Raw genomic sequence first — 12,734 nt, forward strand, 5'->3', positions numbered from 1 at the left:
GTTTGATGTATGTACACAAACCCCGCCCAAGACCAACTGGAATCTCACAGGGTAGACGCTAGAAATCTAGTTTTAATAACCTCCCTAGGTGATTAGAATACAGCCAGCCAAATGGTGGTCTGCAAACTAACCTCACAAACCATTGCTCAGGCCTTCTCTTTCCCATCCTCATTGTAGTGTGCTTATCCTCAAACCTCTCCTGGTAATATTTCCTTGCAACTGGTGCTAAAGTTTACAGGAGCCTCCTGGAGACAGTGCCTTAACCCAAACACATGATTCCACTGGTGGGCTTTGTGAGCATATAACATGTAACAGGGACAACTGAAGAGCAGGGAACCTGAGAGGCTATCTGTAAGGCAGGCCTGGGTCATTAGATCCTGGGGGCTTTTCACAATGGCTGCTTCTTAGGTTTTCTCCTAGTTCCGGGAGAATTAGTAGAGAACTCTATTTAAATGATCCCCCAGAGAGCTTTTGATAAGAAGCCTCCAGCAACATTAACTCTCGCAGTTCTCGAAATCGAGGCCATAATTTGCAAAATCGCAACCTATAAAGAAGTCTAATTTCCATTCTGCTGAGAATAGCCCCAGTCTTAGGCAAGTCTGTTCTCCAAATAAAGAGCAGTGAAAGATCTGATGAAATCAAGCTGCTTCAGTCTGTAACTCAGAGGGTATGTTTACTTGTATTGATAAATTTTCTCAGCAAGATATCACTAAAGGCATTCTGTTTAAATAGAAAACTTGAAAAGAATGAAAACTGTAAGAATATCCAGCTCAGTCCTTCCATTTGAAATTGGCATTTTGATTTACAGTGCCCTGGAGTTGCTGCCCAGAAACCATGGGCTCACTCTATAAAATCAACACAGACCAAATTCTGTCATTATCAATCTCCTAGATAATGCCCACTTTTGTATGAGTATTCTATATCATCTGTTGCTAGGAAAAGTTTAAATGTTTCATTTGAAGGACACGTTTACATATGACTAACTTTTTTATAGGGTCACAGAAATTTAAAATGTTTGTAGAAGCTAGAATACTATTGCCAGTAGCCAGTATCTGCTTTTACAAGTCATGTGGATTATCTTAAATAATTTCTAGAGAGTGCTGGTTTAAACCAGAGTAATAGTTTTAAAAAAGTGCCTGTTCTTTAGATTAGACATTAAAATTCTCTATTCACTTTATGCCAAATCAGCCTAGAATTTTAATAATTACTTACATTCCATAGAAAAGCTGATGTTTAACTGAAAGACTTTCATCAAAAGAAGGTCTAAGATGTCGGTTTCAGTTGTTAAAAATTTAAGGTATCACCAACTCTCATTTATCCCAATATAATAGCAATTACCTATAGGAAAGTTCCCATTTAATTTTGAATTTTACTTTCAGGACTGATTTTATTCAGCTCCTGCCCATAGTAGCAAACTGATGGATTTGAGTTTCCCTTCTGCTTTCCTTTCCTAGCCTACCTGCACAACTGAGTGCTATTTTCATGATATGCTAGGAGGCCCAAGCAGAGATGTCCAAAGGAGGCAGATTCAAGCCAGACTCATGAAAATTCAAAGTAGAGGCTCTCCTCACCCAGGAGAGAAGTCTGTGTGAACTGCAGGGATAGACACCCTCTCGGCTGTCCTGCCTATCCAGCAGTTAGTTGCCTTTGTATTTGATTTTCAGAACGAATTTTCCTTTTTCTTCATGGTAGCCTCAGGGCTATTTGGGGAACAGGATTTTTTCACACATTAGAAAAAGTTCTCTGGGCTGTCAGAGAATAAGTAATTGCTTCTTATGGGCTGCTCTTCCCCACTTGAGCGGAAGTATTTTAAGAGCTTCATTATGCAACCAAATAGCCATGGCTGCATTCCTTGTATAGTAAGATGACCTGAAGAATAGAAGGTCTGGTAATGAAGACCTCAAAACCCAGGTATATGCCAGTCCTGGTCTATCATGTTTCATACATAAAAGATGCTAAGACACTTCCACAATCAGAGAGGTCATCTGTGCAGAAAAGGAGTCATCATCATGTATCTCACTTGCTAACCAGAAACAATACCTGGTTATGTCATTGTGATTCCAAGTAAGGAACTTTTAGATGTGCCAGTTTTGCTAAGAACTGAGGTAGAAAGAATATTCTGAATTGGCTTGTTTTGCAAGTTAATCATTCCATCACCTCTCAATTGAATTCTTCAGGCTGCTAACACATCTTCACTTTGGCCTTGTGTGTTTTCCTTTGCCATTTTTTTCCTTTGAAGATTTTTTTCCCAGAGACTTTACTATGTAGGTTTTTTTTTTTTTTTGAAAGTCAAAAGCCCTTCTTTAGAATGTATGAATAAAACTGGTCATGTTACAAAATTAGAAGTTTAGAGCAGCCCAAATGAACTCCCCTTATACATGAACAGACAGTCCCATTCCCCTAAAAAAGGCAGATGTGGTCATTTTTTAGGTCATTTCAGCTTGCAGTTTGAGCTTCTCCTGCCCAGTCTCAAATAGCAGTTATTGGCAAAGTGGGCAGGAGTCAAAGCACAGGGAAGCAACAAGAGCACAGCAGATTGTCACCCCGTGCTTTAGCACCTGTGATTCCGAAGAGTCATCTGCTCCCAGAGCACTTGCCACAAAAAGAAGAAAACATGATAATCCAGTGACCTCCGTCTGGCACTCCAGAAAGGGAAGTGATTTGGAACTAAGCCTTCAGAAGGAAAAAGTAGCGTATCCTCTAGAAAGACTCAGAAGGGTTAAGAGTTGAAAAAAGAAAACCTATAAAAGAAAAAGGAAACTACTTTTTTTTTCTTTTGGAGGGAAAGGAGGAGGGAGTAGTAGTTAAAGCATAGACATGATAATAATAAGTGTTATTCCTGTTGATTCTAAAATCTTTCCCCTTTGGAAGGCTCAGATTTCGGCTATTCTCCTGGAGGGTAGAGAGACTGAGTAGTCACCTATAAGAGGAGAGAAGATTCTCTGCCCCACATTTTCCCACCCTGGACAAGGTGTGGTGAACATCTTTAGAATTCAGACTTAGAGAGCACATGACTAACCAACCTAGTACCACTGCACTGATACTGGTAGATGTCCACCATTATTAACCAAGCTTGCAATGCCCTGAGCACCCACCTGAACCCTGGAGGACCCAAATGCTAGCTAGCTTGGTCCTCCATACAAATGGGGCAGTGTGGATTCTGTGGTCATGAAGACTTGGCATTTCTTTCCCCATAGGCGATATCCGCAATGACCTGTACCTAACCTTGGAGAAGGGGGATTTCGAGAGAGGGGGAAAGAGTGTACAAAAGAATATTGAAGTGACCATGTATGTGCTTTACGCAGATGGAGAAATATTGAAGGTAAGATTTGCCAGTCAGTTTGGAATGGAGGCTAATCCTGTAGTAATTCTAGTGACTCTATGGACCTTATCCAGAGACCCATTCTCATCAAGCAGACCTCACTCAAATCACTGCATATGCATTCCTCTCTGCCTTTTCTTTCTTCAAGGAAACCCTGATGATGACTTCCAGTGTCATACAGCCTGTGTAGAAATTCTTCCTAGGCGCTATGAATTGTGCAAGACTGTTGAATCACAGATCTGCATCTCTGAAACAAATAATACATTATATGTTAAAAAAAAGAAGAAGAAGAAGAAGAAGATAGCAGGAGGGGAAGAATGAAGGGGGGAAAATCAGAGGGGGAGATGAACCATGAGAAACGATGGACTCTGAGAAACAAACTGAGGGTTCTAGAGGGGAGGGGGGGTGGGAGGATGGGTTAGCCTGGTGATGGGTATTAAAGAGGGCACCTACTGCGTGGAGCACTGGGTGTTACACGCAAACAATAAATCATGGAACACTACATTAAAAAAAAAAAAATTCTTCCTAGTGTCTGACCTCAATCCTTCCTGCTCCAATTTAGACCTATTCCCTCTAGTTCTGTCCTACATGTTACTTTTTCTGCCATTCTGTCTCTCATCAAGCTGCTTACTTTTGGTAACTGTTATTAGGTCCCACTCTTTTTGTTCCTTGAGTCAATAAAACTACATTGGCTTTTTGATCAAAGGTGGGACTTAGGCACTCACTTGCTGGTACCAAGTTATGTGTGTGACAAGGAACAGCAGAGTCAGGCAGGCTCTAAAAAGATTATTTCCAGCCAATGCCAGTATAAAGATGCAAGTATATATTCTGTCACTTTTCATTCAAAGTGAGGACCTGGAGTGCTGTTTTTCCACTGTCAGTATTTCAGTTGTTCCCTCAGTCATATCATGGTGAAGTCCCTGGCAAATAACAAGGCATCATTTGCATAGCACTTGATAGAAGGCAAATCATTCTTTTACAGACCTCGCTCCTGTATTTGACAATAGCCTTGTGAGGCAGGCAGAACAGGAATGATCATACACATTTTGTGGAATTAGTGCAAATTAGGTGCAATTAGTCAAAATCATCTCCCAAAGCTAGAAAGAAATAGAGAAGAATCTTTAATTGGTGGTAGAAACAATGATTTGTATTTCATTTTAAAAACCCACCTCCAGAAAATAAATTAACTTTAAAAAGAAGGAGAGGGCACCTGGCTGGCTCAGTTGGAAGAGCATGTGATTCTTGATCTAAGGGTCTTGAGTTCGAGCCCCATGTTGGGTGTAGAGATTTTACTAAAAAAAAATAATAATAATAATTTTAAAAACCTACCTCAAGGACTAAGGCATGTCCATTGTTTGCATGGATAATGTCAAGGTCAGTAGAGTTGTCAGCTGCTCACACCGCCCTTGTGCAGACAGGGAGCTGCTCCTGATTGTATTACGTGCGACTTCCTGTCTTCCAGGAAGATGGGACTACATCTTCATGGCAATATTTGGAAACAGGGTCAAGTTAAATCTGGTTCTGCCTTATCTATATCCAAGGACAGTCAGCCAAGAGCAACCTAAAATGCCAGTGCAATATTGGGGTAAGGAAGATTAGAAAACAAGCTCTCCCTGCTTTATAAATTAATTAATTTTCTGATCGGGTAAAGTGTCATGTACAGTTGAATTCTCCTATGGAGTTCACTGTTTCCTTTCTGAATGCGAATGAGTGGTTCAGATACGCTGTTCAGCTTTCCTCCAGTTTATTGAGCAGTGTGTATGGTTACTTCTGCCCCAAGGAAAAGAAGGAGCATTGTTGACCATGGATTCTTTATGCTATCTACACAGTTGTCTCCAAAAGTATTGAATTTCAAGTCAAATGAATTTTTTCATCTTGTAGATTTGGCCTGATGGGAAAATAGGACCTGCACAAAGGAGAAAATGTCCTAGTGCCAGAGAGAAATCCAGGGGCTTCCTCCAGGAAGATGACACTTTATTTTGCTTCTCTCTTTCAGGATTGCATAAGCTTGGGTTCAGGAGAGCCAAATAGGAGCTCCTACCACTCCTTTGTCCTCTACCACAGTAATAGTCCTCGCTGGGGAGAGATTATCAAATTGCCCATCCCCATCGACCGGTTCCGGGGCTCCCACCTGCGCTTCGAGTTCAGACATTGTTCCAGTGAGTGAGACTTCTCTCCACATTCCTTGGAGGATATGAATATTCTCTTGTCTCAGAACTCTTTCCTCAGAAAGAGAATTCAGAGGGTTCTTATTATTGGGGCAAGAAAATGAGGAGTTCTGAATAAATGGGTACTCAGGCATGGGATGTCATCAGAGGTTGTTCTTTAGACAGTGACTCAAACCGTGGGGTCTGGTACTGGCCCTTCCTAGTGTCTGACCCAGACACTGGATAATTACCAGTGTCATTCTCCTTTGGGTGTTTCCTTTCTACATATTAAACTGTTTCTTAAAGAGCCTCTGGTTTATCAAGACCAGCAATCAGTTTCTATTTCAGTCTAAGTAGCCTGTGTATCTTGGGATATAAATGGAAACTCAGTCCAGTACGTTTCTCATCATTACTGCAGTCAGGTAGATACCTAATTAATGAAAGCAAGGGACGAAGAAGTAAATGCGGGTGATAGCACAAGGGGAATTTCTGTTAAAAAAACAAAGTGAGGGGCAAAAACAACTAACACTTAGCTCTGGTTGCAGCAAAGGACAAAGGGGAAAAGAAACTCTTTGGCTTTGCATTCTCACCCCTGATGCGGGATGATGGCACCACTCTCTCAGATGACATCCATGAGCTCTATGTGTACAAGGTATGGAGCCTGGCTGTCTCACACCTCAACCCTCACACTCCTGAGACCACTCTCACACATGGTTCTCAGTTACATGGTTTTCAGTGGGCAGGCCAAAGGATCCAGGGTTGTGCGCTGGTGGATGACAGCAGGACAGCTGTGGGCAGGCTTTGTCTTCTAACTACAGTGGCCTCCTTCCCACAAGTAATGCCAGCAGGCCCTTTGTGTCCCACCTCCCACTTCACAAGTAATGGAAGTCTGTTACCAACTCTTCTGTGCCGCTGTGGCCTTGGCTAGTACATTCAGAGACCTGCCATTTGAGATCATGGTTCTGTCAGCTGTCACAACACAGCTGCCTTCCAGAGTTGCCCGCACACCAGGTAGAGGCCACCTGCCCCACCATGTTCTCTTTAAGAGGCACATGAGCCATTCTGGGGAGTTTCCAAACAGAAAGCACTCTTCTAAGAGGACCTGAGGCCCAAGATCTAGCCTCAGGAAGATGAGAGCAAACATCAACATAAAAAAAAATCTCCTGCGACCTTTTTACACATGGCATGGTTCAGGAAACATTCTGTGTTCTCTACCTTTGCCTACAGTGTGATGAGAATAGCACGTTTAACAACCATGCTCTGTACCTGGGCTTGCCCTGCTGCAAAGAGGACTACAATGGCTGCCCCAACATCCCCTCCAGCCTCATCTTCCAGCGCAGCACCAAAGAGTCTTTCTTCATCTCCACACAGCTCTCCTCCACCAAACTCACCCAGAATGGTAGGTGATGGGATCTGCAGAGGGGGCTGCCCTCCTTGTCCTCAGTGGCTGATTTCATGTTGCTGATGCATGCTAAGGGAGACAGAAATTTGTTGCTTTTTCATGCCACAATGAGGGAATTCTTTTCACCTGCAGTTGGAGGAACCACTTGGCAATAGCAGCCTGTAAGATTTCCCATGGTTTTAGTAGCTCCGGAGTATACCTCCAGATTTCACCTATGTGTCTTTGGCCTTGACGTTGGCACTAAAGAGACTGTTGTAATGCTTGTGGCTGTTTCTCTTCATCTAGATTCCACCGGGCAGGGAGGGTCTGGGCCTTGCTTGTCCTTGGCATGGCCAGTGTTCACCATCTTTTGCACTTGCTTTTTTAGTGGACCTCCTTGCTCTGCTGAAATGGAAGGCTTTTCCAGACCGGATCATGGACATCCTAGGGCGGTTGCGGCACGTCAGTGGGGAAGAAATTGTTAAGGTGGGTCTTCCTGAAATTCATACATGCTGCCTGAGCAAGAGTCTGGGCAGAAGGCCTTACTTCTCCTTGATTTCTACCAGTATCCCTCTGAGACCATTTCTTGAAATATAACTAGATGAGTAGAAATAAAGTTGTTTTTCTTTTTTTCTTTTCGTTTCTTTCTTTCTTTCTTTTTCTTTTTTCTTTCTTTTTTTCTTTCGTTTTCTTTCGTTTTCTTTCTTTCTTTCTTTCTTTCTTTCTTTCTTTCTTTCTTTCTTTCTTTCTTTCTTTCTTTCTTTCTTTCTTTCTTTCTTTTGTTAGCTTCTCTTTTTAAAGGAGGTATCACATCGGGCTTATTATCTTTCAGAAACTATATTTAAGTTATAAACCCTGTTTTCTGACTTTTCTTCCTAGAAAGCAAAACAATAATTAGAGGGTAGTGGTCAAAGCATCCTCTCAGAAACACACCCGGTGCTTTGTGCTGCCTCCTCTCCTTTCCTTAGATCTCTTTCTCATTTTCCTTATTTGTAACCCTTTTACCACAAACCTAGCCTGAAGTTTTTCTGGCTCTACTGGCTTGATTATCTAGAAGAACTCTAAATACTCTCCATTAACCTATAGCTACTGATTTTGCCCAGTCTCCCCCACTTAGAGTCCATACTAGGGACGCCTCCCCACTCCCTGTCTCAACTGCTTTCTCTAGGTACCTTTGTGACATTTCCCATCTAATGACCTGAGCAGGCTGACAACACTACCAGTCCCCAATTGTCTTCTGTAGGGCTTCTCTGCATTGTGCAGAGTGTTTGCCCACCTGGTTTTAGCTCAAGAAAACTCCCAGATACCTCCTGATGGTGTAAGCCCCACAGGTAGATTCTACACAATGGACTGAACTCTGCTCAGGAAGATGGAGCTGCTTTGGATGATCAGCAAGAGCAGTGGAATGTAGGATAGAGACTAAATTTCAAGAAGGCAGCTTGTCGATCAGTGAGCTTTCTTAGTTCTGTCATTGTAATTACCAAATCAATGAGTACTGATAACCTTTCATTTTACAGGACCATTGACTCCGTAACATACACGGTGTCTCCAAACAAGAAACAGTTTTAAAGTCTGTATACCTCTATGTGTTTTTATGAAGTCTTGTCTGAATTTTGTTTTCATCAATTAATCAGAGTATCATCAATTTTTTAAAAAGAACTCTTAAACAAGCTAATACTAGTTTTGTTTTGTTTTGTTTTGCTTTGCTTTGCTTTATTTTGTTTGGGGGGGTGGCAGAGGGAGAGAGAGAATCTTAGGCAGGCTCCACACCCAGCACAAACCTGACGTGGGCTCGATCCCACGACCCTGAGATCAGGACCCTGAGACCAGGACCCTGAGATCATGACCTGAGCTGAAATTAAGAGTTGGGCACGTAACCAACTGAGCCACCCAGGCGCCCCTACTAATACTAGTTTTTGAAACTGAAGATTGGTTTATTCTCAGGGCATTTTTTTTCTTCTAAACATATTAAAAATATCAATTAGCAAACAGAAGGGTATTTTAAAAAACCTGTAATCTTTTTAAGTCTGAGTTGTTGTATTCCTGATAAGAGAATATCCTATCAGCATATCTGGTTTTAGCATCAATAATTGATCTCAAGCCACCAGAAGAGAGTGTGAAAAGAATCTGCTAGAATTTTAAAATATTTTTTTTCCTTTTTTTTTTAAAGATTTTATTTATTAACCTGACTGAGAGCGTGCACAAGCGGGGGGGCGGGGGGGGCAGGCAGCGGGAGAGGGAAAAGCAGACTCCCCACCAAGCAGGGAGCCTGATGCGGGCCTGGATCCCAGGACCCTGAGATCATGACCTGAACCGAAGGCAGATGCTTAACCGACTGAGCCACCCAGGCGCCTCCTTTTTTTTTTTTACTTTTTATTAGAATATTTCAAACATACACAAAAGTAAAATAGTAGAAAGAACCCTAGGAGTACCTATCACCTAGCACCAGCAATCATCAGCCTGTGGCCACTCTTGCCCATCAACACCCCCATCCACACCTGCCACTTTAGACACTGCTAGGAAATAAATTGTAAACATTGTATCATTCAGTTGCCTTTTGACCAACAAAATGTTAGATTTGATTTTTAAAGACCGCCAGTATCCATGAGTATTTATCATCCTCTGCCTTGGATTTTGCATCTTAGAAACAAAAAACAAGAAAACAAAAACAAAATGGTGCTTCCAGATCTTTTACCCTCATCGATAGCCCTCAGCAGCAGCTTTCTCCCTTCTCCTGGAATACTGATTTCTAGACCAAAACATGGTTTCTGTAGTTAAGGCCTAGCCTGCCACCCCTTCATTCAAGTGTCCTCTATAGAGTTAGGCCACAGCAGAGAGTAAGGGACTACTGCTCTCTTTGGAGTCCTGGGAAAGTGAGCTCTTTTTCTTAAAATGAATTTGGCATCAGAATCACTTACATTGTCTTTATTTCAAAGTTATAATTCTACATGGGTATCCTGTGTTTTTTAGGTAATTGCTCTTTCTTTAGAAGTTTAGCACTCAACCAAGAGAAAGAGCCTCTCCAAATCTCTCTTATGGTCCTTTGGGCTGTACACAAACACCCTGAGTATACCTAGTTATCCCTTAGTTAGGTGGAGGTGGGATACTCAATTTTTTCTAAGTGGTGATTTGAGATCTTAGGAGATTTTTTAGTTTGTTTATTGGGAGATTAAACTCATTGGTGTATGGAAGTTTGACCATGTGTACAAGGTCCTAAGACTTGAGCCCTCTGATTTTTATGTTACAGTTTCTGCAAGACATTTTAGATACACTCTTTGTGATTTTGGATGATAATACAGAGAAATATGGCCTGTTGGTGTTTCAGTCTTTGGTAAGTCTCACCCTTTCTGACTTTCATTTTTGTTAGTTATTTCTGTCACATGTTTTTAAAAATCCAAGGGAAGCAGTTTATTAGAATGAGTCAATACAAGGTACAGATGTTTCCAACACAAAAGGGGCTGAGGAGTGTCACCCAAGGAAGACCAACCAACCAACTTCCCAGGCAGATCCCTACAACATCAAATTTGAAGAATTCAGCCTGGTCAGGTCTGGGCCTCAACTTTGTAGTTCTGATACTCAGTCTCATCACTGTTGCAGAGTTGCCTAGACCCTGAAATAGAGACCTACACCAACAAAATGCTCAGAGATGAATATAGGAAACCAGATGGCCTATTATTTCACCTGCACAGTAGGATATAACCACCAGAAAGAGCAGAGACTCACCCATGCTGGTCTGAGCATCACACTGTCTCCCTGTGTACAGTTGTTTGGGAACCAGAGTCTCCAGAGGTTGCTTAGTGAGAATGGACAGTGGTTTGAATGTTCAGTGCATTTAGCTTAATAGATCCAGTCCCATAGGAGTGCTGTACATTCAAGAGGAACCACATACTATAAGTCTACCTAACAGATGAGGAGCAGAGGTAAGAGTTAAATAGTTTGCATAGTTTGGCCTTTTGGCTTTTCTTCTTCCTTGCTCTCCTGGCCAGCCAGCCCCATTTCTGAAGGGCCCAGCCTTTCATAGGCTGAGCTGGCTCAGAGGATAATCTTTTTTTTCTCTCTTTTCCAAGTTTTTTGAGACACCTTTGTATTTATGCCACCATACACAGGTATCGTTTTGCTTTTTCCTAATCTATATTACACCACCCAGCATTATTGTGAAGAGATTCAGAGTAACACTGGCACAGACAGATGAGCCCCAAGTCCAAATTCAGAGGCTGGGGGCTGTAGGAATAGAACAGACAAGACAGAAATACAGACACAGAATAGAAATCTTACATTCTCTGCCTGTGGGCAACACTAGAGAAAACACTGAGAGTTTGTCATTCCTTAAAGAAGCAAGAATTCTGTTTTCTGCTGGAGATAAGTCTGAGGCCTCCAGTGAACCCTGGTACCCTCTATCTCCTCCAGGTATTCATCATCAACCTGCTCAGAGACATCAAGTATTTCCACTTCCGGCCTGTAATGGACACATACATCCAGAAACACTTTGCTGGAGCCCTGGCATACAAGTAAGTTCCATTTGGCATCATTATTAGGACTTGTGTTTGAATAGAAAGACAGGCTTAAAAAAAGTTCAGTGACAACCAGCATTCATTCAGCTGACCTTTTTTTTTTTTACTTAATTTTTTTCTAATTGTAGTAAAATACATAGAATATAAAATACCTATTTTTAAGTGTATAGCTCAGTGGCATTGAGTATGTTCACATTGTTGTACAACCATCACCACCATCCATCTCCAGAACTTTTTTCAGCTTGCAAAACTGAAATTCTGTACCCATTAAATATTAACTCCCCATCACCCCTTCCCCTTCTGCTGCCTCTGGGCAACCACCATCATACTCTGTCTCTGAATGTGCCTGTTCTACGTACCTCATGTCAATTGAATCATACAATACTTGTCTATTTGTGTCTGGCTTATTTCATTTACCATAATGTCTTCAAGGTTCATCCATGTAGCATGTGTCAGAATTTCCTTCCTTTTAAAAGCTGAATAGTGTTCTATTGTACATATATGCCACATTTTGTTTATCTACTTACCCGTCGATGAATACTCGGGTTGCTCTCCCCTTTTAGTTATTGTGAATAATGCTGCTATGAACATGGATATACAAATATCTCTTCAAGACCCTGCTTTCTGTCCTGTTTGACATATACCCAGAAGTGGCATTACTGGTTCATAAGGTAGTTCTATTTTTAATTTTTTGAGGAATCACCATACTGTTTTCCACAGCAGCTGCACCATTTTACATTCCCACCAACAGTGTACAAGGGTGTTCAATTTCTCCATGTCCTCAAGCTAAGACTTGTTATTTTCTGTTGTGTTTTTTGGAAGGAGTGGGGGGTTTTATAGTAATAATCCTTAATTGGTGTGAAGTGGTATATCATCGTGGTTTTGATTTGCATTTCCCTAATGATTAATGATGCTGAGCATCTCTTCATGTATTTATTGACCATTTGTATATCTTCTTTGGAGAAAAATTTATTCAAGTCCTTTTGGGTGTTGAGTTTGAGAAGTTCTTTATAGATCTTGGATATCAGCCCTTTGTCTGTAGTGTCATTTGCAAATATCTTCCCCGTTCTGTGGGTTGCCTCTTTGTTTTGTTAACTGTTTCCTTTGCTGTGCAGAAGCTTTTTATCTTGATGAAGTCCCAAAAGTTCATTTTCGCTTTTGTTTCCCTTGCCTTTGGAGATGTGTCTTGAAAGAAGTTTCTGTGGCCGATGTTGAAGAGGTTACTGCCTATGTTCTCCTCTAGGATTTTGATGGATTCCTGTCTCACATTGAGGTCTTTCATCCATTTTGAGTTTATCTTTGTGTATGGTGTAAGAGAATGGTTGAGTTTCATTCTTCTGTATATAGCTGTCCAATTTTCCCAGCACCATTTA

At 41.5% G+C, this 12,734-nt stretch overlaps 1 protein-coding gene across 7 annotated transcripts in view; it reads left to right on the forward strand.

The window, feature by feature from the left end:
* The window catches only part of DOCK3 (dedicator of cytokinesis 3), a 509,358-nt gene that overhangs the window by 415,052 nt on the left and 81,572 nt on the right, over positions 1-12,734 (forward strand). For all 7 annotated transcript variants that reach the window (XM_027585590.2, XM_027585591.2, XM_027585588.2 and 4 more), the window contains 7 exons: positions 3,198-3,322; positions 5,319-5,481; positions 6,015-6,121; positions 6,697-6,868; positions 7,239-7,336; positions 10,098-10,181; positions 11,258-11,358. In XM_027585590.2, coding sequence (XP_027441391.1) covers positions 3,198-3,322; positions 5,319-5,481; positions 6,015-6,121; positions 6,697-6,868; positions 7,239-7,336; positions 10,098-10,181; positions 11,258-11,358 — 850 coding nt within the window. The remainder of the gene's footprint in view (positions 1-3,197; positions 3,323-5,318; positions 5,482-6,014; positions 6,122-6,696; positions 6,869-7,238; positions 7,337-10,097; positions 10,182-11,257; positions 11,359-12,734) is intronic.

Source organism: Zalophus californianus, chromosome 1, assembly GCF_009762305.2.
Source record: "Zalophus californianus isolate mZalCal1 chromosome 1, mZalCal1.pri.v2, whole genome shotgun sequence".
Taxonomy (NCBI): domain Eukaryota; kingdom Metazoa; phylum Chordata; class Mammalia; order Carnivora; family Otariidae; genus Zalophus; species Zalophus californianus.